The sequence below is a fragment of the Ornithorhynchus anatinus genome, chromosome 4 (assembly GCF_004115215.2).
Source record: "Ornithorhynchus anatinus isolate Pmale09 chromosome 4, mOrnAna1.pri.v4, whole genome shotgun sequence".
Classification (NCBI taxonomy): domain Eukaryota; kingdom Metazoa; phylum Chordata; class Mammalia; order Monotremata; family Ornithorhynchidae; genus Ornithorhynchus; species Ornithorhynchus anatinus.
The window spans coordinates 41,524,253-41,548,486 of NC_041731.1; the positions used below are offsets into that span (position 1 = coordinate 41,524,253).

Here is a 24,234-nt window from a genome sequence, read left to right on the forward strand (position 1 = left end):
AAGAGGCAAGAAATCTAACCTGAGGCTCTGCTCCTGCTGGCCATGATGATAATAATCATTTATTGTATTTGTTAATTGCTTACTGTGTGCCCAGCTCTGTATCAAGAATTGGGGCAAATACATTTTGAACAGGTTGGATGTGATCCCTCCCCAACATAGGACTCAAATTCTAAAGAGAAAGGAAAATTGGTATTTTATCCCCATTTTACAGACGAGGTAACTGAGCTCATTGTGGGCAGGTAATGAGTCTACCAACTGTGTTACGTTGTACTCTCCCAAGTGCTTAGTATAGTGCTCTGCACACAGTAAGCGCTCAATAAACAGTGTTGACTGAGGCACAGAAAAGTCAAAGTCAAGAAGTCTAGTGGCATGACCAGATGGTCAGATGACAGTTGTATGACCAGAAGCCCAGCACTGTGTGCTCTTGTATTCAGGCCGCATTTTGTGGTGGCATGGGGGTGGAGGGAGAACCATTAATGAACTTGTTTACTGCTCTCATTGACACAGTTGATGCCTTTCCCCTCGCTTAGACTCCACCTTCCAGAAAATCAGAAACAAAAGATAGGGACCGGGACATACTAAGCCCCAGTGGACATCTGTCTATCCCTGGTGTTGGAATGTTCAGACATTTTTGATCATAGGGACTATTTTGGTCACCACAATTGAAGAAAGAGGCAGTGGGGATAACTGGTGAGGTCGGGGGTGGGGGGGGGAGGGAGTGGGGATGGGAAACTTGTGTAGGGAGGGGAGGGAGGGGAAGGGGAGGGGAATAGAATGCTAGAAATTGAGTGCACCTTTCCAAATGAGCTACAACTCTGTTTCTGAGTATTTTTAGCTAACGGTGGTATCCAGCACATGGTAAAACAGAAATAGAAGCTCTTTTTCTTTCTTTTTTCTGGCTCTGACAGTCTTTGCTTTTGCTCAGAAATATAAAACCGGGGGCTGCAGGGGCGGGGGGCGAGAACGGGGAGAACCCAGCAGTGTTATGGAAAGCAAACAACTTCTGCTGATAAAATCTCAGGACGTTCATAGTTGTACGTTGGGAATTATTCTGTTGGTGAAAATTCTTTATGTAAATGTCACTGCGTATCAGCATTACAAAGTAGTTCTAGTTTGCATATATTATCATGTGCAGTACTGGGGGAATTGGGGGGGGAGAAGAAAGGGTGATTAGACTTTAAAGATTCATCTGGTTGATTTTCCTAAGCTCCTTAACCAGTCCTGGTAATGACTAGCTCTCCCAGTTTGGGGAGGGATCACTGTGCTGGTGTCTAGGGGATACCAGTGGTTTTATTTTTCTCTTTGTGTGGTATGTGTGGAGTGCTTATCGCATGGCTATCTGACACCAAGTCCCCATGTCCTGCCTTGGTTTCCCTTCTGCCGTCACTGCATCATGTTAAAGGACACGACCACTCATCCTCTTTGCCGCTTCTGCTGCTGTCTAGAAACAATAGGAATTCTGACACCCCACATCCACATCTGGACATGGCTCAGATGAAGCATAAATTTCTGGGCTCGGAGAGTGAGTTTCATTTCACTTTGGGAGAGTTTTTTTTTTTCTGGCTCTGAACATTTCCAGAGTCATCACTTTTATAATCTACAGAATCAAAACTTCACTTTCAAAAGAAAGTCCCCGGCGTGGGCGGGGATGGTTGTGCCTGAAGGTTCGGAGACTGTTTCCTTGGGAGAAATCATGCACACCTCCGGCTGCCTGGAAAATGGGGATAATACATATTTGCAGAGCCTTCCGGGGCGTTTTGGATTTTCGAAGAGATGAATTCAAGTTTGTTTAATTTGGATTTAGTTTAGTCTTTCAAACAAACCCTTCCTCCCAGAGCCTCAGTGAGCTGTGAGAGATCTTCTTGAAATAGGGAAATAAGTTGTCTTTAAAAAAGAAGTCATCTGTGGGCACCAGGTGTCCTGGGCTGGGTGATGGAACTGAAAGACCTTGGAGATTGCCTTTTAGTCCCTTAAATTAGCTGTCTAGAGCAGGTCAATTTTTAGTTCTTCCTTTTTCTGATAGACGGTGATGGGAGGAGCAATTTCTGATGCTGGAACCTCCCCCAGGACCATGAGAATGTGTGGTGATCTAGACCACTTGTTCCCAAGGAACAAGTTGGAATTTCAGGTCAAAGCTAAGGAGCAGTGTGGCTTAATGGAAGGAGCACGGGCCTGGGGAGTCAGAGAACCCAGGTTCTAATGCCGGCAATGTCAATAGCTTGTTGTATGATCTTGGGCAAGTCACTTAACTTCCCTGTGCCCCAGTTTCCTCACCCGCAGAATGGGGTTCTCCCTCCAACTTAGATTACAAGCCCCATGTGGGACAGGGACTGTGTCCACTCTGATTAATTTACCTGTACCCCAGTACTTAACAAATACTACTATTATCATTATTAATAATAATAGTAAAACTTTCTGGGTTAAGGTTAGAATGGACTGCAGTCTAGGAGGAACATAGGAAGAGTGAGAACTACTAGTAATCTAGTGCCCAAATAAGTGATTTAGCAACCAACCTTTCCCTTGGAGGTGAAGAAAATGAAATAGGCAGGGAATGTGTCTACCATCCCTGCTGTATTGTACTCTCCCAGGCATTTAGTAAAGTGCACTCTACACAATAAGTGCTCAATACATGCCATTGGCTGATTGATCAAATTTCTCCCCCCCCCCCCCCCCCCATCTCCTGACAAAAAAGGTTACTTGCCCAGGTGAATAGGTAGTGTCCATTTTCATGGATGTGGTAGTTTCACTTTGGTCCCTGCTCCAGAGGCCTCAAATAACCCTTGTGGTCACCTGGCAAGGAGATGCCACAGGCATCACACCACTGAATGCCACCTGTGTTACACCAGACACACAGCGGGAAACAACAGCACCATTCGTAGACACCCCAACCTAGGGCGTTTCTCTGGGGGGGGGACCCCTGATCCCTCTGCTTACCTAGAGACCCTTGGGTCCCTCTGAACCGGGAACTGCTTCCGAGTCAGGGAACTCGGCGGCAAGAGGCCCAGGAGACAGGGAATGGAGGCCAAGCACTTAAAAACACTGGACATAAGAGTATCCAGAGCCATATCCATACCGGACTGGCAGCAGACCCTGTTAAAAACTGGACTCTCTAGGATAAGGTCAGATAACTATTGCCCTCCCTGCAGTCCCTGCCCACATTAACCAATATCTAACCCATTCTCACAGCTCCCATACCAAATTAAGCTAAAGAAGTACTTCCATTTGCCTACAGCAGACACACACAGAATTCCCCTACTATCACAGTGGAGAGAAGAAAGAAGAGGCACGAAGTAGTACATTTCTTTCAGGCCCATTGCCTGATTTTCTTTAAGCCTGGCTTGATTTCATTGAGTCATGTGGTAGTTGGCATGGCTGCTAACCATGAGTCCTTAGCCCAACTCTTCTTGAGAAGCTCATTTAAGATTATCTGACAGTGCTTTCTGAGGAGCAGCTGGCCTGTTCTGTGAAACGGTGAGGAGAAAACAGCCCTTTTCTCCATTGCCTCAGAATTGACTGGTTTTGATATTTCAGCGAGATTCTAGGCTGAGGAAGTGGGACTTAGCCAGCCAGCTCAGTCCTCTCCACTTTTTCTTTTCTCTTCCTTTCTCTCCTGCCATTCCCATCTCTCTGTCTATTACACCTGTTTCTTTCCCTTTCTCATTATAGGACAGCTATCGACAGGGGAGTATTATCAGGAAGCGATCAGGTGAAAATGAAGCATCAGGCGAATGAGGGTGTAGTGGTAAGCAAGAGGGAGGATTTCTCACAGTAGATGTGAACACTGAATCTGTGGACATTCTGTCAGGTGGCCTTCTTCCTTTTAAAATGAAACCTAAATCCCACACCCCTGCATTGAAGTCCATCCCAGCAAACCGGTTTGCAATATTCAGTTGAAGGGACCCCAGATCCCCCACTACTTCCTCCCTACTCCCCCATCCTTCTTCTTCATGGTCAACTAGGAATTCCCAATCTTGTCATCTTCCAGTTGGATCCAGTGCACCATGGGTGCCATTGCTCCTTCCCTGCAGGACCCTGCCATCTACAGGTGAAGACCACCTTAAGGGTCAATGGCCTCTTCTCATGAACGTGGCGGGCGATATAGAGAGTGACAGAGTTAGCTCTGTGGGATTTTTTTTCCTCAGTACGAACCCGGTAAAACTCCATTATATTGTACTCTCCCAACCATTTAGAATAGTGCTCGTCCCACATGGGTGCTCAATAAATACCACTGATTGATTGATTGAATGACTCTCTTTCCCCTAACTTTTTTTTCTCTCTTTTTTTCCCCACCCAGTACAAGAAAAACCAGAGCAGATTCCTTTAGAGAGCCGGTCCTGTGTGCTGATTCGGAGAGACCTGGTGGCCCTGCCAGCAAGTCTCATCAGCCAGATCGGCTACCGCTGCCACCCCAAGCTCTACTCTGAGGGAGACCCTGGAGAGAAGCTAGAATTGGTTGCAGGTAAGGAAAGAACTGATGGTCTGGTGTTCTGAGGCACTTTCTTCTTGGGCTCCCCGTATATATGCTATTACACTGCATTTAGAAGGACGAGGGGGAAGCCCTTAAGTTATAATCTTCTATATTGTATGCAACTCTTCTCTTTTTTTTCCCTTTTCAGCACTATGAACAATGTACTCATCACCAATCAGTCAAAAAAAAAAGATAGAACGTCTTAAATTTCCCCTTAATTTCCTTTTAGAAGAATGTGTCATTAAGAGGAGTTATTCAATTGAATTAATTTAGCATTTTAATTGAATTTCCTCAGCTTGCATTCTTCCTGATTGGTGTGGGGCTGCATCACAATTGTATTTTAATTTAGGTCGCAGATAAAAACATGGTGTGTATTTTTAAGGGTTTTTTTTTCCCTCTAAAGCATCAAATTACAGCATTTGCAGGGTAAGGGCTTTGGGTTTCATCTAGCAACAAACCCAGATTTAGGAATTGGATTTAAAAAAAAAGCTATGTTTTATACCAAAACTTTACTAGTGTCTCACCTATCTTCAGGATTCACCTGAAATCTTTCCAAGTGCATCTTTTTTGTGTGTGGGTTCATTTTAGTTGCCAACAGTTGACCTACTTCGTTAGGTTTTTAGATGCAGTGGCTTTATCTCTTACATTGAGGGCAGGGTCATTTTCAAATCTTGACTCTTCTCTAATGGACAGTACTAATTCTCGGCTACAGCCCTACCGCCTCACTTTGTATACATCTATAAAATGGGTAGAACAATACCAATCAAAGGAAGCACTGCAAGCTCTTTTATGTTTCTAATGTACCGAGAACCCTCTGAAAGATGCTTCCTAAAACTAGAGATAATTCTAAATTTTCCAGTCTTTCAGTGTCTCAAATTCTGGCCCTCAGGCACCCCCTTAAATGTTGCCTGAAATTATAGGCTCTATTTCCCACTTGGAATATTCATTCGATGGTCGTTTACATTTTGTCATTTGTGTGAGGCATTTTTTATATTAAAAAAAATTGTGGAGCCAGTTATTTTCACAGTGAGAGCTGTAAATTGACTGGAGGCATCTCATGTTTGATTTACATTTTTCAATCTGTAAAAAGTAGATTAATATCTTTTTAACTGATAACAGCTTCCTGGCTTATTTTTTATTTATTAAAGCGAAGTTACCCTCGGCAATGTCTGGCTCTCACTCAGCGAGCTTTATCTCGGAAAATACTGTTACCAGAGAAACAGTCGAAAGCTAATTACTGTTGCAAATTCAGTGAAAAGGACATAGGTTCCCGTTTTGGAGTGCTTGGAAAATTTCCTTAGTAAAGGTTTAGTAGCCTCAATTTACTGATTTTGCTTTTAATGATATTTTGCTTGGCATGATTGATTCAGAAAACTTAGGCAGATTCTTTTGGGGGATGTTACCAAAAGCTTGAAATGAGTACAGGTAGAACAGATGGACAGGTCGAGTGTTGGGTGTCTGATAAGAACTAGTAAGTTTCAGAAATCCTAGGGTAGCCCTGGCTTGCTCTTTTTTCTTTCCCCTCCCAATTTATCTTCTACAACCAAGGGAGTGGTGGAGAGGAGATACTTATCGCCTGGCGAGAATCCAGCCCCAGACAGGATGGTGCCCTTCTTCCCCATTTTATCTAGTTCATCCCAGATGGACCTAGGAAAGGATGGTGGTTTGGCTGGGTTGTGCTCTCCCTGCTCCTCTGGGAGGAAGATTGAGATACTCAAGACTGGACAGGCTTTGCTATTTTAATGCACAAAGCACTGTCATTGATTTCTTGAAGTGATTTCTAGAGATTGGGTTTGTTTTCATTTTTTCCTACATAAGAACCTAGACTGCTGTGATTCTGGATCGCTGATCTGCTGTGTCACTTTAATTTATTATTATTATTATTGTTATTTTTTTAATGGAGAAAATTGAAGCTCGAATACTTCACCTACCCACTTAGGCAGAGCCACACAAGCCCACTTTCTGGGTTCTGAAATGAAGCCTCAGACTTGTAGTAATAAGTTTCATTTCTCAGGGACCGATGGGTATAAAGTGCAAGCCACCTTGGAGGTAGTTTTATAAACATCTAGGATAATTTTTAAATGTAGAAATTGTGTTCTTTTAATGGTATTTAAAAGTTTACTCTATGCCAGAAACTGTTCTAAGCACTAGGTAGATACAAGCTAATCAGGTTGGATACAGTCCATGTTCCATGTGGGACTCACAGTCTCAATCCCCATTTTACAGATGAGGTAACTGAGGCACAGAGAAGTTAAGCGACTTGCCCAAGGTCACTCAGCATACGTGCAGTGCAGCTGGGAATAGAACAAAGGTCCTTCTGACTCCCAGGCCCATCCTCTATCCATGAGGCCACACTGCTCCTCTTAGGCCATGCTATTTTTTCCTCTGTCCACAAGGGTCCATTAACCCAACAAGCTCAACTACTTTCATGTACAAGAAACCAAATTCCTCATTGCTGAAAAGAGCAAGGCCTTGTGCTCCTTTTCCTGAAAGTCCTCTCAGAAAACCCACTGCAGCCTTGCAAGTTGTACGAATAATTTACCAGCTTACCTTTTCCTTTTTTTAACCTGCTCATTCTTCTCTCCCCTCATTCCAAAGTCTGCCCATCCACTTCTAATGGCTGCTCATCCACCTCTGCATCAAACACAAACTTCTCATCATTGGCTTTAAAGCACTCAGTCAGCTCACCCCACCCTACCTCTCCTCACTAATCTCCTACTATAGCCCAGCCTGCACGCTCCAGTCCTCCAGCACCAGCTTATTCACTGTGCCCCGATCTCATCTACCTCATTTCCCACATCTTCCCGCTAGCCTGGAACTCCGTCCCCTTCCATCTAAGTCAGACTACCACTCTCTCCACATTGAAAGAGTTTACTGAGGTCACATTTCTTCCAAAAGACCTTCCCTGATTAAGCCCTCTTTTCCACGACTTGCTCTCCCTCTGCATCGCCTGTGTACTTCAATCTGTGACCAGTGAACACTTGATATTCGCCCCGCCCCCAACCCCACAACGCATATATGTATCTTTAAATTGTATATTATAAAGGACTTATTCATATTAATGCCTGTATCCCTATCTAGACTGTAAGCTCACTATGGGCAGGGAATGTGTCTCCTAATTGTGTTGGCTTTTACTCTCCCGAGCACATAGTACAGCACTCTACACATAGTAAGTACTCAGTAAATATGATTGATGGATTGAAAATAAGCAAAATCTCCCTTTCCCCTCTAAGTAGCCTCTTTTAAAGCTTACATTAGCCAGAGTGAATTGATTGCCTGAACCAATCTCTTGCTGGACTGTTGAACACATACTATGTGCCAGGCACTGTACTAAGCTCTGGGGTAGATACAAGCAAATCAGCTTGGATACAGTCAATGTCCCACATCTGCCTTAATGGAGATTTTACAGATGAGGTAACTGAGACAGAGAAGCTAAGCAGTTTGTCCAAGGTCACACAGCAGAAAAGTGGCAGACCCAGGATTAAAACCCAGATCCTTCTGACTCCCAGGCCCATCCTCTGTCCACTGCTTCTCTGGACTTGGGTTTGGTCTGATTGGCAGCTGTGGCTAGGTGAAAGTGTTTCTCCTTTTTGTATACCTAAAGAAGGGAGGAATGAGGTATGGGAAAGTAGCAGGCAGGGCAACCTGTTCAGTGTTCTGCGATGGAGGGAGAGGGAGGAATATTGGAAAGTCTTTTTCTAGGGCTCTGCTCCAGCTCCTACCATTTCCTGCTCACCATCTTTGAGCCACTGCAGTTGTGTTCTCTGGAAGTGTAGAGCCTGAATTGAACCTGCACTTTATCCCCTGGTTTTGCTCTGTTCTGACATATAGCAGCGTTTTCTCACCTGGAATTACAGCTGGGGTGGAAGAGGAGGTTCCCAGGAGAGGAAGAAGCATATTTCACCTTCCGGGCTTTGATTGGTTGTAGGTTCAGGTGTCTACATCACCCGGGGCCAACTGATGAACTGTCACCTCTGTGCTGGGGTGAAGCACAAAGTTTTACTGAGGCGTCTTCTGGCTACATTCTTTGACCGGTACGTCTCGCTGCAAGTCGAGTAAATGGGAAAGGGAGGCATGGCCCGGGGGGGGAAGAGGGAGGAAGGGGGTGGTTATTGTCTGGTTCTTTTGGGCACCAGCACAGTTTGTTCTTAAAGATAACTCCCCTCATATGACTGTCCTAGGAAGAAAGATCAAGTTGTCCACGCAGTCCCTTGGGGGCACCTGTCTCCAACCTCACTTACTCTTCTTCCCTCTGCTCTCACAGGAACACCCTGGCCAACAGCTGTGGTACTGGAATCCGTTCCTCCACCAGTGATCCCAGTCGGAAACCCTTGGATAGCCGAGTCCTAAATGCCGTGAAATGTAAGGAGGGGCAGAGAGTTAAGTTTGGCACTAGAACTGGCGGGGAGAGTTTAAAAATTTCAAAACAGTAAAGACCGAGCTATGGTGGAGCAAAATAAAGCATTTCAAAAAGTCTTTGCCTTTTAAAAATTCCCATTTGACTTGGGTCATTGGACTCTTGAGTTTCTCTTTCCTTGAGGAGGTAAAAACAGCAACCATCACACTGCCCTTTGAAGCACCTTTGATGCCACTATTTTTGAAGAGAGAAACTTGGGCTGGATGGATGGTGTGTCTGTACTTGGATGACATCGATTTGGCCTTAGTTTTCATAAAGGATTCTTATTATAAATCCTCATTTCTGCTGTGATATGCTTTGTGACCGTGGACAAGTCACTTAATCAGTTGTATTCACTGGGTGATTACTGTGTGCAGATTTAACCTGTCAGGCTTCTAGTTTTCTCCCTTGAAAGCTGGGGATAGTAATGCCTACCGTACAGACACCTATAGTCCTCTAGACTGTAAGTTCATTATGGGCAGGGAACATGTCCGCTAATTCAGTGTACTGTACTCTCCCAAGCACTTAGTACAGTGCTCTGCATATGGTAAACACTCAATAAATACTATTGGTTGATTGATTACAGGGATGTTGTGAGCCTCTAATAAGATCATTTATGGAAGGTGCTTTGGAAAAATGAAAGCATTCAGCAAATACAAGATGTTATTATTCTGACTTTTTAGTTCAAATGTAAGCGTTCGGTAGGCTATTATTTTCTACTTCCCTTCTTTTGGTTTTCCCTGTTAAGAACTTTTTAGTAGCCAGTCCCTTGGAGAAAATCCTCAAGGGGGATATAAAATGCGCAGGCTTTGGTCGAAAGGCTAGCGGTCCTGCATCGAAAGCTATTGAAAGGTCAGCCATTACCAATTCCATTATCTCAAATGTGACTTTTCTGGGGTGTGTGCTAAGCATTAATTTGCAGAAAAGTAAAAAAGAGAAAATGATAAAAAGAGCAGTTTCAGAAGCAAGGTCTCTAGGTGTTAACTCTTTTGGTGAATTTCCAAGCTCGATGATTTCAGCTGTGAAACTATTTTAATATGTGAAATAGATTTAATTTTCCTTTTTGAACAAACCCCATATTTACATTTGGAGGTTATTTTCAGTTCTTGCCATCTGCTTGGTCGTCTTTACTCTCTTATTCCTGGACGATACACAATCCAAAAATGAGCTGTGCTTGGTAGACGGCTTTTTCCCCTCCCCCCCCCCCCCCCTTTTTAAGGCAGAATAAATTGGCTGATGCACATTGGATCCATGTCTTGATTCTCAGCTTCTGGTTGCCATAGCTCAGCCTGTACCACCAATGGTCAGTATTTCCCTAAATAATGCTTTCGAGTAATGACTGTAACCTTATTATGGGCAGAGAAGGTGTCTGCTAATTCTGCTGTATTCTCCCAAGTGATTAGTACAGTGTTCTGCACATAGTAAGCTCTCAATAAATGCCATTCATTGATTGATTGATTGAAAGGCCCTTCAATTTTGCCATTTAGCAGGCTGCTTGGCCTCCATCAACTGATTTTTGAAGCCATATGTTCCAATAGTAACTTGGCAACTACTACCTCTTCTGGGATGGGAATTGAATCCACTGGGAGATAGGGTGAAGGGGTGAGGAAGTTGACTAATTTTTCTAACCAGGTAATTTGCCCTTTCGGAGGGATCGGAGCTCATCCTGAATTAGAACACTAACAAGGTCGATGATGGTTCTTCATTCCACTGTCTAGATACATTACACTGAAATCAATCGAATTTATTGAGTGCTTACTGTGTGCAGAGCATTGTACTAAGCACTTAGGAAAGAACAATACAGGAGAATTTGTAGACACGTTCCCTATCCCAAGCAGCCAGTCTAGAGGTGGGGAGATAGATATTAACATAAATAAGTTATGGTTATGTTAAGTGCTGTGAAGCTGAGGGAAGGGGTGAATGAAGGGTGAAGTCTCAAGCTCATTGCCCAAGCTCTGGGAGAGATGTTAGCGGTAACCTCTCTTTTTATGCCCCCTCTCCTCCTCCTCCTCTTTGTCCCCACTTGTACATAAGGCCAGTTATCAACCAGTGTAAATCATTTTTCTGGGAGGACTTGTGAATTAGGGATAAGTCATTGGAGCAGATGGTGCTTTTTAAGCACCTCCCACCCCCCACCTCCACCCCCTTTCCTGTCATTAGGACAACCAACAATTAGCACAGCATTAATGGGGGAGAAGTCCATGACTGAGGAATTGAATCCCCAGAAAATCCTCAAATTTGCTTTCAGCATAATAGCCTCAACATCCCTCCAGCCTGACCTTCTTAAGAAGTGCTAAACAGAAACAACTCCGGCTGATTTGCCTTTTGCCTTCTCCTTCCCCTCCTACTACTCCTTTCCCTTCCCCCTTGCCCCTGGTGGAGGTCCCGATGAACAGTGAAATAGCTCCCCACTGCGAGGCTGCAGGAGGCAGGAGAAGGAGCAGGGATATGGGCAATCCCCAAACTGCCCAGGAGCAGATTATTACCCTATCCTAAATTGGCAGGGTGGAGTTCTGATCTGAACTCTGTCGGATGCCGGAATTAGACCACACCAACCCTACAGTGTTTGTGTCATTAGTGGGAGGGGAGGAGGGAAGAAGCATAGCCTAGTAGAGAGAGAGCAGGGGCCTGGGATTCAGAAAGACCAGGGTTCTAATTCTGCCTCCTCCACTTGTCCGCTGTATGACCTTGGGCAAGTCACTTAACTTCTCTGTGCCTCAGTTACCTCATCTGTAAAGTGGGGATTAAGAATGTGAATCCCATGTGGGACATAGACTGTGTCCAGTCTGATTACCTGGTATCTACCCCAGTGCTTAGAGCGGTGCCTGGTACATAGTGAGCGCTTAAGTACCATAAAATAAAAGCAGGGGATGGGGAGAGAGGCGAGGATTTGGATTTTGGCTTCCAGCAGCACAGTCCCAAACTCTGGGCCTAAACGTCTTCCCTGTCTTTGCAGTATATTGCCAGAATTTTGCCCCGAGCTTTAAGGAGAGCGAGATGAATGTCATCGCCGCCGACATGTGCACCAACGCCCGAAGGGTCCGCAAGCGCTGGCTCCCTAAGATCAAGTCCATGCTCCCGGAGGGCATGGAAATGTACCGCACCGTCATGGGCGCCACCACGACCAACGTCCCCCTGGATCCCGAATTTCAGCCCACCACTGCTCAGGTCTTTGAGCAGCGCATCTATGCAGAGCGGAGGAGCGACGCCGGCACCATTGTGGCTCTGAGAACTAACGCAGTCAATGTAGACCTGAGCAACGGGGCCAACCCGCCGTTTGAACAGAGCGAGGAGGTGGAGGGGGCCGGCGGCACCGTCATCCAGGAGGTCGCCGGCCCCGAGCCCCTGCCCTCGGATACCCAAAGCCCTCCACAGCCTTTCGAACAAGGTTCGGCCAACACGAGCAGGCCAGAAACACCGGTGAGGAGACAAGACGGTACTTACGGAGGGACTTTGTAAGGATCTTTAAAGAAAAGAAGAGAGAGAGAAAGAGAGCGAGAGAGAGAGAGCGAGAGAGAGAGAGCGAGAGAGAACGAGAACACGTTGTGACTTATAAGGGATCTAAATACTAAAGCTGCTTGCATGCATTACTAATACAAAAAAATGTGATCAATCCACTTACCTACTGAACTGCTACTGTTGCCTGAAAAAAATGTGATTTTTATTCTGCTTGTATTTAAAAATTTATGAAGGAAATAATCGCATTCGTTATACTGTAAATGATTAGGTCAACGGCGACCTATAAAGAAAAAGTTACTGGGCTCCTTTTTGATATTCCTGAGGTTAGTCTTAAAACTTGTAGCTTTTTTTTTTCTCCTTTTAAAAAGCAGGGCGAGAGAGAGGAGTAGTGATTCTGTCTCTCTTTCTCCCTGGCCTTGTCCATCACCATGTCCTCTTCAGATCAAAAGTAACCATTGTTAACTACTTCCTCAGCAGAAAGTTTTACGTCACTTGAGAGAAAAGTATCATTTCAGTGGTGTTCCTGACACTGGCTGTTCCGCGGCTGTTAGAGGCGATTCAACCCTTTAGGGCCCCTGAGTTTTGAGCTTGAGGGCGGTTGGATGCAGTGCCACTGTAGAGGTGGGGAAGGGGCTCTAGGGAGCCTTCTCCAAGCATGCTTTGGGTTTTCTTTCTTGTCAAACTGCTCCCGCCGCAGTTCCTGCCGCCCATCTTCGTGGAGAGGGGAACCGTCAGAGCTGCCTTGGTGAAATCCCCCATTGCCGTGATGACTTCTAAGATACTGGCATGCCCTTCTCTCCCCGTTTCAGCCCTCTCCAGCCCCCATCTCTTTTCCCCTTTGGTCAGGGGCAAGCTTCCCGCCTCATCTTCCGAGGGAAAGTGGCGATGCTGAGAGCAGAGCAGCTTTTCTGTCAGTCATGTTACAAAGCAGAAATCAGCTGTAATGAATGCCCAGCCTTTGCCCCACCTAGAGATTAACTTGAACAGCAGGCTTGGAGGGAAGTGGCTAAACTCTGAGGTGGGCTGTTTCTCCAGTTCTAACTGGAACAGGCTCAGATGACGTTCCTCTTTCTTCCTGCTAACGAGTGAGTGAAAGTGAAACCCCAGTTCATTCCTTTTTCTCTGTCCCATTCTGTCTCACTCTTTCTTCCCCTCTCTTTCTCTCTTTCTCTCCCCCTCTCTCTCTCTCTTTCTCCATTTACAGAATTTTTCTTGACTGTGCCATAAGCTTTGGGTCTCTGAAGGAGCTTTAAAGGGGAGGAATTCTTCTTCTTCCCATCCTTCACCCCAGTGAACCAAATCATTGCAAACCAAGCACAGTCTTGCTGGTCAGACTGTGCCGGTCATTCTTGGGGAAGGGGGCAGTTGTCTGGATCTCGTTTCTCTTCCTTTCCCTCCGTTGTCCCCCACCCGAGACAACCCACCCCATTTCCCAATTTGAGACATTTGGGAGAACGGAAATCTCGCCTCACATTGGTCGAAAAAGATATTCCTGAAATCTCAGCTGTTGTGTGGTTTGGCCAAAACCAAGATCCCTGGTTTCTCTGGCCACTAGCACCACTCTAGCAGCACAGTCTTAGAGGGCTGTGATGGGAGCACATGAAAGGAAGAGAGGGAGAAAGTTGGATGAGAGGCGTATGGGTGGGGTGTCTTCTACTGCTGCCTGGTTTCCGATGGGGCTCCCGCCATTGGCATCTGTTCCATTGGTGCCCTCAGGCAATCAGCATAGTGGTGCAGCAGCAAGCCCAGAGCGGCACGTCTTGGGGTGAGATCCTTGAGTTCAGGGCAGACTGGGATGCGGATAGGGACCTGTGCCCAAAGGGACAGAGGTCGAGAGTCAGCCGAAGTCAGGGACTGGGGAGTGTAGAGCTGGATTGAGAATCTCGTTCGGAGAGGACAATAGCCCATTGAAGCCAAACCTTCCAAAAAGTGACAGTAAGCCTTTCCCTCAAAGACAGCCCTATCGGGGAATTTTGGATGGTTTAGAGAAGCCTGTCTGATGTGCACTATAGAAATTGTATTTCTCCATTGTGTGCTTTACTTAAGACTTTTATTTGAAAAATTTTACTCTATTTTATATTCTGTTGTACTACTAATTGAGGAAGGGATGGCGAGTTGAAGTAGCCTGGTGGAAGCCAGTCCAGGAATTTTGAAGTGAATAACAGGAAGATTGTGGTGTATGTTAAAAAAGGGAAATGCCAGGTGCTTGCTGGTGTGAAAAGGGTGCTTAATACTGTAGAGTTTGGAATGCTTTAAAGTTCAAAGCATAGCCATTGGAAGGGGAGCGACTGAGAAGGTGTCGGGAAAGGCCAACTTGAGGCTCATTTTAATTTTGTGCTTTCAAAATTAGTGATGGTAAATTAGATGATGAAGAGTGCCCTAAAAGGGTCATGTAAAAAAAAAAAGCCCCCATTTTGTTTTTCAAGTTTCTGAATTCTCAACACATTGGGATGGGGAATGTGTTTGATTTCCAAACTGTCTCCATTTTGTCCCCCTATACTGGAAAGAAATGTTGGCATCATCGTTAGAATTACTGACTTCTTTTCCCCTCCCACTCTCCAAACTCATTCCTCTTGGCCCTTGCTTAAAAAATATTAGTAATTTTTTTTTAAATCCAAGGAAACTCCCACCCATGCAGCCCTCCCCCATCCTTCTCCATTTTGAACAGCGTTGAGGTCGACAGGATTTCAGTCAAGAGGCTGTTTTGCCTCGCAGCCTCGAGTTCAGTTCTGCAGAGCTGGGACTCCACTGTTCATGGGCTGGTGACCTCTTACCCTCTCCCTGCTCTTTCCCGCTGATGTCATTTCCTCAAATTGGCTCAAGAACCAAGACTGGCATCACCACCCACCTAAGGGCCCCTCCTGTCAGATCCCCTTACAGACCCACAAGCAAAAGATAAACACCCCCACAAGGATTTAGCCAACAGAAAAGCAGATCTTTCCCGACCTTGTCAAAATATTTTATTTTCATTTTAAACAAATTTTCCATCCGCCCCCCCCCGTCCACCCCCCGCCTTGCCTATAAACAGAATTCTTTCCACTGCCCCCTTCTTGGGTAGGATGTTGAAGGAAAAGCTAAAATCCTAATAAACCAAGTGTTGGCATGATAGTGTTGCTGTGGCCACCCTTGTCGGCCTACCCTTGAGGGGTCAGGATTCCATCATCTACCCTAGGGGAAAAGAGGGTCGAGAAGGCCTCCCGGGGAAGAGGATACTGCAGTACCTGGGGCACAGGACGAGGGATGGAGATTGAGACTTGGTGTGTGGTTAAGATGTGTTGAGGCTAATGACGAGGTGTCGAAGCTGGCCATTCAGACCGATGAATCGGTCACCTCACTGCTGTACTTTTAGGAAGGGGTCATTCGTTTGGGGGTTTTTGGCCTAAGAAACACAGATAACGTACTAATGAACACCTGACCTGGCCAGAGCCATAGCAGCAGAAGAGAGATGAGGCACAAGGCAGTTGTGAGGTCAGTCGTCATGATTTGGGGCTGCGTTCCCACAGGGAAACCCATGAGGCCCCATGCTTTTTGACACTGGATTGGGACCCATCTCCTCCTCCCCTCTCCTCCCCTCACCGAGAGCTGGGTGTGGAGATCGTAGAGCACCTTTGGGTGTGGTTGGGAGCTAGCATGGGTGGATGTGGGCCCGGCTGCAGCCCACCGGGATGGCCAAAGCAGACCTCCAGCTCTTTTGGTTCCCCCCCCCGGGTGACCAGGATCCAGCGGGCTGGTGAATCTGAACTTACCATGGCTTTCCTCACTGCCCCGAGGGAGGATGGTAGACAGAGGATGGAGGGGATGCCCTGTAGTGAGCAGAATCTTTATCACGTGAAAATGGTCCAGCTGCTCCTCCAAACTAAAAGATTTCCCACCCTCTCCCTCCTCCACCCAATTTGGGCCAACGAGCTGGAACCGGGAGTTCCGAGTTGGCCTTGGATCGGAGCGGGCCCAGATCCACACCTCTGGGGCAACAGGGACCCAGGCCCATGGTCTTCATCTGAGTGAGAGGGGCTGGGGCATCTGAAGGGCTGGTCTGGTTGCACGAGGTGAAAATAGATCTATTTTTATACTTAGCACAACTTTCCTGGGGTGTTTATGCGTCTGGGGGCGGGGGGGAGGGGATTGTGTTCTTTGTGGTTTTATTCTTGTTTTATTTTGTTTTTACTTTTTTTGTTGGTGTTTTTGGGTTAGGAAGGCAAGATCTGTAGGTAAAACTTTAAAAAAAAAATGTGAATGGTCCTGAGCTTTTCCTTTTCTCTCGGGAAAGGGGGGAGCATTTTGCACTAATGTTTCCTGTGTGTGGAGGATTAATGATATGTTTGAAAATGTATATGGATGATGATTGTATCCTTTAAGGAAAACAATGAATCCCTTAAGATACTGAATGTAAAGTGAACATGAAGCAGTCCTTGGCGTTTTAATGGGGCTTTCCTGAGTGCCTTAGAGTTTTTTGATCCATTTTTCCCAAGGAAAACAGATCCAGAAAATCAGACCATGTCCCCCCTCTCCTTCTTTGTTTACGACACTATTAATGATTGAAATTTGGGGCTGCTTTGTCATGTTAGTGTGAAATTGCATTCATCTAGATGCGGTAGAGCAAAGATCTCAGTATTTATGACATGTCTGCACCTTTATTCTTATGCTTGACTATTAGCAATATGCATATAAATATATATTATATAATATATCTAAATTATATCAAGCACCTTTTCAAAAAAAAAAAGAAAACTGAACAGAGTGTGAGCTGAAGTTACACGCAGCTGCCGTAGTGTAGAACTAAACCTTCCTCCGGGTGCCAAAATGGCAAAAGCCCAGAACCCTGGTTCCGATTCTGGATGTGCTTTATGATCGTGGCATCGGGATGCTTTTCTTTCCATCCATCGCGTGTCGGATACTGTGTGATTCCAGTTTAACCGAGGACTGTAGAAGACGACCGACGAAGGCCCGCTCCACTAGTGAGAGGCACGAACGACTAAGAATAAAAGAAATGTCGCTGACTGTGTGTCAAGACCCAAGGTGCGTTGGGTAGCTCTGTACTTGAAATCTCTGTAGTTTTCTTAACTGTTGCTAATCTCACCTGGAAACGTTTCAGTGACCCTCCCCCTCCCCACCATCCCCTTGACTGCCACGGAGTCTGAGACAGCACGGGTGAGCAAAGGGGGTTGTTGGAGTTTTATTTTATTGAATGAGCCTGTGATGGTGTGTGTCTGAGACGTCCTCGTTGAGACTTCTGGGCTCTGAAGGAAGACAGCTCTTTGAGGCTCATGTATACGTGTGGTCTTGAAGCACGCTCAATACAAACGTGGGCCTCGCCACCCTTTCCAACGGTGTGTTCCACTGATCATCTCCAAATGTTTCGATTCTGAAAGCCTGGAATGGAATAAAGGATAAAGAACCTGGCTTGCCGTGCCATAACAACTTAGCTGTGTTTTGTTTTTCATTTTTCTTCGGGGGGGACCTTCTCTGGGAGGAATGTCTTACACTGGGAAAGAGACCCCGGGTGTGGGCCCGGGCCCCCTCTGGAGGGGAGGGTGGAGGTTGGGAACTGGGGATGTGTCCTGCATCCAGGATCCTCTTTCGAGGTGTCTTAACTGTTAGTGAGTAGTGATCTGACTTGTGACTAGCGGGAGTTTCTGGGAACGATCCTTAGATCTCCCCTATCTCCCTCCCCATAGGAGTTTCAACCAGGCACTGGGGTCTCTTGGCTCTGTGCCGATTAGTTGGTCATACCCGTCTGGCCTGGGGGAGGGAGTCCATCAACCCATGATGGAGAAATTCAGGGTCAAGCAGCGGTGTCATCTAATCCTGCCTTCCTCAGACAGCCCCCACACTGGAACTGCGCCCTCTTTGTAACACATGTCTACGGGACCATGACATTCTAGACATGCTTTCTGTAAGGGACGAACGGATCTCCCCAGTCATTTTACTGCTAAGCTTTTGTTCAGATTGCTTATTTTTATGGAAATATCTTGCTGCAAGTGAGAAGGGTCCATGGCCCATTAACCAACTGAAACTAGAGACAGCCCCTGCATAGGTCTGCTGGCAGTAAATTCTAAACACGAAATTGAGAGTTCATAGCTGTCTTGGGCTTTAACTACTGTTTCAAAATGTTCCTGCTGTATAAATTCATCCTGATGTCAGGAAGCAAGCTCGTGGTGTGTAGATCACCATACCAGAGATATTTGGGGCTTGTTACAAGATGTTTCTAAAAGTAAAAAAGTGCTTTTTTTGGTTAGTTTATTTTTTAATCAAAAAAAGAAAAAGAGAAGAACTTTAAGTCTCAAGCACTCAAATTGGAAAAGCTTGCCGTGTTTCTGATCAATCTCTTCCATTGTTAGCATTTTGCACATGATTGTGGTTTTTATGTCAAAAAAAGCCAAAACTTGCAATACTATTTTTAGCAGACAAAAGAAAAAAAAACTAAGTATAAATGTATAAATATTTTTGACTTGAACATTTGGATGGCACTTGATTCAAATAGAACATTAATCCTTTGGACAGAATGTTTGGAAATAAGAGACATTAAAGTATAAGGTTGTTTTTAAAGAGTCTGTTTAGGGTATTAAGTAGTACTGTAATTCATGACTGTTAAAAAAAAAAAAAAGATGAGAAAAATTGCTCCTGTGCTGTTAGAAAGATTTCACAGTACCACTGAGTTATGTTTCAGCCACAAAAGTTGCTAGCTTTTTAAAAATGTTTTGGATTTTGTTTTTGTGTATTATTCACTAGTATTTATGTGCTGTTACTCTGTATAGTTAAGACTGTTATTTTATAGCCATGGCTGACACACTATATCAGTAACTAGAAAAGAAAAACAACAAAAAACCTACAAACCCCCAAGAGTTTGAAGTGTGCTCATAGCTGTTTTCATATGATGAAAAATCCATTAAAAATGATGTGATCATTAATTGTAAAACGCTTTGTAAAATTCACATTTACAAATAATAAAGTAAACTCAAATTAAAGCTTTCTTGGCCGTGGCTGCTTGACATGTTTATTTAATTTCTTGAGCTTGTGAGGTGGTATAACTTCCAAGTAGCATGACCCAGTGGATAGAGCAAAGGCCTGGGAGTCAGAGGTACTTGGGTTCTAATTCTGGCTCTGCCACTCATCTGCTATGTGACCTAAGGCAAGTCACTTAATTCCACCGTTACCTCATCTGTAAAATGGGGATTAAGATGGTGAGTCCCATGTGGGACATGGACTGTGTGCAATCTGATTAGCTACTATCTACCCCAGCCCTTAGTATACTGCCTGGCACATAGTAAGTGCATAGTAAGTGCTTAATTGTTCTTGTCTGTCCGTCTCCCCCGATTAGACTGTAAGCCCGTCAAAGGGCAGGGACTGTCTCTATCTGTTGCCGACTTGTTCATCCCAAGCGCTTAGTACAGTGCTCTGCACATAGTAAGTGCTCAATAAATACCATTGAATGAATGAATGAACAAATACTATTAAATATATATACATCTATATATACATTTGCAAATTAAAGAATTTATTGAGGTGCTAAAGTTGCCGCTAGAGCCACTGCAACAGAGCAATATGGAGAAGGTGTGTTTTATAGTGGAGCCTCACCCAGGAGAGTCTGGGCGACACCAAGAATCACTCCAAAACCCATGGTGGTGAAGGCACATGGCTTGTAGAGAGAAAATGAAGGAGCTTGAATGAACCAAGGAAGGGGATGAGTTGGGATTTCCAGATGCAACGGTGTATTTGGAGATAGCAGATTTTGCAAACCAGTTACCAGGCTCAGGTTGGATCAGAGACTTTCCTATCCTTTCCTTTCCTACTTAAGTCAGATTTCCAGATCTGGTGGTGAGAATGAGGGGAGGGGAAAATGCAGCTCTAACTCTGAAACCTGGTCTGCCCTGTCAAGCTACTCTGATGGTAGAGAGAGGGGTCAGGGCCTACTGAAGTTCAGGAGCAACCAGCTAAAGATCCAAACTGAATCAGCGGTCCCATTGTGGGCCTGCCTGGTTTTTATCTGCCTTTCTTCCTCAGTGGCTCAGCTGTTTCTTGTAAGTGAGAGTCAGGCCTTGGACACGATAGGAGGTTGACATGTCTACTGTACTGGCTTGGCGTCTGAACTCCTCATCCATCCTCCTGTGGTTTCATTTTGGGGTGAAAAGCCTCCCTCTCAAGTCTTGACTCACCAGGATGGTAAACTGGGATGGGAGATATCTGGCCACCTTTAGGGAGGGGAGAGAAGAGGATGGTGGGGATGGCTCCAGCATGGTTTGAAGATCACACTCCTTGCCTGCCTGTCTACCTGGCTGAAGAGCTCTGTTGTCTCCATCCAGAAATTTAGCCTGCCTCATTCACCTGTTCCCCAGGCCAAGCAGGAGGTCATTTATCTATTCCCAGTAGTGTTTGTTAAGCACTTACTATGTGCCAGGCACTGTACTAAGTGCTGGGGTAGATACAAACTAAACACGTTGGACCCAGTCCATTGTTCTCATGGGGCTCAGTTTTAATCCTCATTTTACAGGTTAGGTAGCTGAGGCACAGTGGAGTAAAGTGACTTGCCCAAGGTCACACAACAGACAAGTGGTGGAGTGAGGATTAGTACTCAGGTCTTTCTGACTCCCAGGCTTGGAGTCTTTCCACTAGACTATGGCACTTCATTTGGTGTGAGTCACAGGAAAGCATGAGTGGGAGCCTGGGTTCATTCATTCATTCAATCTTATTTATTGAATAAGCTTACTGTGTGCAGAACACTGTACTAAGTGCTTGGGAGACTACAATACAACAATTAACCGACAAATTCCCTGTCCACAATGAGCTTATAGTCTAGAGGTTGGGCCACAGTGTGCCATAGGACAGGAATGGTGAGGACCAGGATTATTTACCTTGTTTACACCCCCTCCTACTTTTCCTGTGACATTGTAGGTTATTGGCTTCAGAATGTTTCCGCCTGAGATCACCGAGGCTTAATTGAGTTTCATGATCATTCCAACAGGGAGCAAGGCATCCCCAGGGTGATACATCCTCTTGCCTGGAGGAATCCAAATGATCAGTTGAATAGGTCCCAGCCTTCACCTTGTGAAACCGGGCTTTTTTGTTGGTGCCGAAGGGAGGGAGTCCACCCCTGCTTCGTTCTGTGTCCAACCCAATTTTGCTTATAATAATAATAATAATGTTGGTATTTGTTAAGCACTTACTATGTGCAGAGCTCTATTCTAAGTTCTGGGGTAGATACAGAGTAATCAGGTTGTCCCACGTGGGGCTCACAGTTAATCTCCATTTTACAGATGAGGTAACTGAGGCACAGTTAAGTGACTTGCCCACAGTCACACAGCTAAGTGGCAGAGACAGAATTCGAACCCATGACCTCTGACTCCCAAGCCTGGACTCTTTCCACTGAGACTTGGGCCATTAGTAAGCAATTAACAAATACCACAAATTTTTTTTTCTGCCTCATCAAGGAAGTTCTAGCTGGATGGGGTGGGAAATAAAAGGGTGAGACTGGTCTATTGGAATAGTTATGACTCTGAACACTCCAGGTCCTAGCTCCAGTTCCACCCAGGATTGCTCTCCTCTATGACCTGAGGTGGAAACTCTCTGTAAGCCCCTTCTCTGGCTCAGCCCCTCTTCCTGAGCTTTCATGGCCCCCTTGAGGTAATTCACCTCCCTTGGTACTTCTAATCTGAGTTCACCAGAATCCAAGCCTCCGCACTTCATTCGACCTCCTCCCACCTCTGGAGGATTCATTCCTTTTTTGGAGAAGGGTTAACCGAAGCCAGAAGGTCTTGCCAAGAGCCGCTTTCCTGGGTTAAACAGATGCCAGCTCGGGTCAGGTGAGTATCTAGGTTTGCTGGACTCTTGTGTATCTTCCTTCTACCTCTCCCATCCCTGGGTATTATTCAGTATCACCCGAGGGTCCGGTTGTAATGGGGTGCGAGCCATGGGCTGTGGACTGAAGGGCTTGGTCTATATGGGGCTGGAGCCACCTCCAAACCTCGGCCTCACCAGAATGAAAGTTTCCCCTCCCACTCCCGCTCCAGAAAAAAACTAACCCATCATCCACATAAAAGTTTCTTACCTCTAACTTCATGCAACCATATTTCATTCAGTCGTATTTATTGAGTGCTTACTGTGTGCAGAGCACTGTACTAAGTTCTTGGGAGGGTGCAATACAACTGTGATAACTGGGGCAGTTTGGATGGGGAACCTGAAACAACATTGATGCCGGTTATTGCTGAGTTTTTCTCAAGTGCATGTGTGTGTGTTTGTGTGTATGTTTGTATGTCTTTTTCCATCTTTACAAGCCAAACTGTAGTGGTGAATGCTGCCGAGAACTGGCTTTCCATATTGATATGCTGGTCTGAGATGGGCTTTTTACTGGATGGAGAACCAATAGAAGCGATCCGCCTTTGTTTACAGGTGACTCCAGAGGGAAAATAGTTCCACAAAGATTAGCACCTGACAATCCGGTGTTTCCAGAGTTGTCATGTGTTTCTAAAGATTATCTCTATCGTCCCTCTTTGGCTTGGACATTTTTGATGGAAAAATACTCTAAGCTTTGATTTTTTTTTTTTTGGAATGCATAAACCCCCAAATCTGCTATCTCTGGCTTTTTGTCAAATTCAGCTGCCGAGGTCAAAAAGGATGCAGAGTCAGCCATAACCTGGGCATTCTGTGCTTCGCTGAACACTTAATGGCTGTTCATAAAGGAACACATTAAATGCTTTCCAAAAATACTGACACATAAATTACTTCCGCTGGTAGGGGAGCGGGAGGCAGAGAGTATCATCCCCTTCGGCATACAGCACCCGCCCTAACTGGCCAGCCTTTCTGTGCCTTTAAAGGAACTCCTTTCCAAGACTCTGGGCTGACTTAGGGCCAAATCCCGAGGCCGTTCACCCCATTGCTGCTGCTGATCTCTTAGGGGCTGAAAATCAAAAACTCTCTCTTAATCCTACACTGGGGTCCTTTGGAAGATTTCAAAGATCGTGCTTGTTCGTGGGAAAAGATGAGAGACAGTCCAGCACTTGCCCATGAGGAGGGATTTCGGTGACAGAGAAGATGAAACAGGATTAAATTTGGGAGGTAGTGGTGGAGGGTGGGGGGTGGGCGTTTGATTTTTAATTGTTTAATGTCTAAAATTAAATGAAGGATGAACTCTTCCTTTGGGACCCCAGGGATATAAGTGAATCCTGGACACCAAACCTGACTATGCTAGTTTAAACGCGCTCCTGGAGCGCATGTTTCTATGAACTATGGTGTGTTTTTTTTTAAAAAAATAAACGATGCCCTTTTATCTTAAACTACTTTGTATTGCTCTCAACCTGCTTTCTGGTCTCCAGCAGTCTACTGCCCCAACACCTCCTGTTCCTCTACCATTCAGTCATTTGTTCATTCATCCATTCATTGAATTTCTTTCATTCATTCATCCATTCATTCAGTCAGTCAGTCAGTCAATTAGTCACTGAGTAAGTCAGCCAGCAGTTCTCCTTTTGGTGCAGAGTAGAGATCCCTGCTCTGGGAATCAGGAGACCTGCATTCTAGTCCTGGTTCTGCTTGTATCTGGCTCAGGTGGGCAAAGGCTGCACATGTACTAACCCCGGTTCTCTTCTCGGCTCCACCACTTTGCTGTGTGAACTTGAGCAAGTCACTTCACTTCTCTGTGCCTCAGGGGATTGAGACTGTGAGCCCTTATGTGGGACAGGGACTGTGTCCAACCCGATGAGGGAACTGAGCACCAGAGAAGTTAAGTGACTTGCCCAAGATCACACAGCTGACAAGTGATGGAGGCAGAATAAGATCCCAGGTCTTCTGACTCGCAAGCAAACCCATGTTATTATTATCATTACTATTATTATTAAGTTAGGCCAGGCTACTTCTCTATTCCAGTCAGAGAAGGGAATAATTCATGATTGACTTTTTAGTTTTAGAATCTCCTAAAGATCCT

General features: G+C 45.3%; 1 protein-coding gene across 4 annotated transcripts in view; it reads left to right on the forward strand.

Annotated features, from left to right (window-relative positions):
• Nucleotides 1–19,293, forward strand: part of NACC2 (NACC family member 2) — a 134,882-nt gene extending 115,589 nt beyond the window's left edge. For all 4 annotated transcript variants that reach the window (XM_029062460.2, XM_029062461.2, XM_007672621.3 and 1 more), the window contains 4 exons: nucleotides 4,295–4,459; nucleotides 8,397–8,502; nucleotides 8,733–8,830; nucleotides 11,821–19,293. In XM_029062460.2, the coding sequence (XP_028918293.1) occupies nucleotides 4,295–4,459; nucleotides 8,397–8,502; nucleotides 8,733–8,830; nucleotides 11,821–12,323 (872 nt within the window). In that variant the 3' untranslated portion in view covers nucleotides 12,324–19,293. The remainder of the gene's footprint in view (nucleotides 1–4,294; nucleotides 4,460–8,396; nucleotides 8,503–8,732; nucleotides 8,831–11,820) is intronic.
• The last annotated feature ends 4,941 nt before the right edge of the window (nucleotides 19,294–24,234 follow it).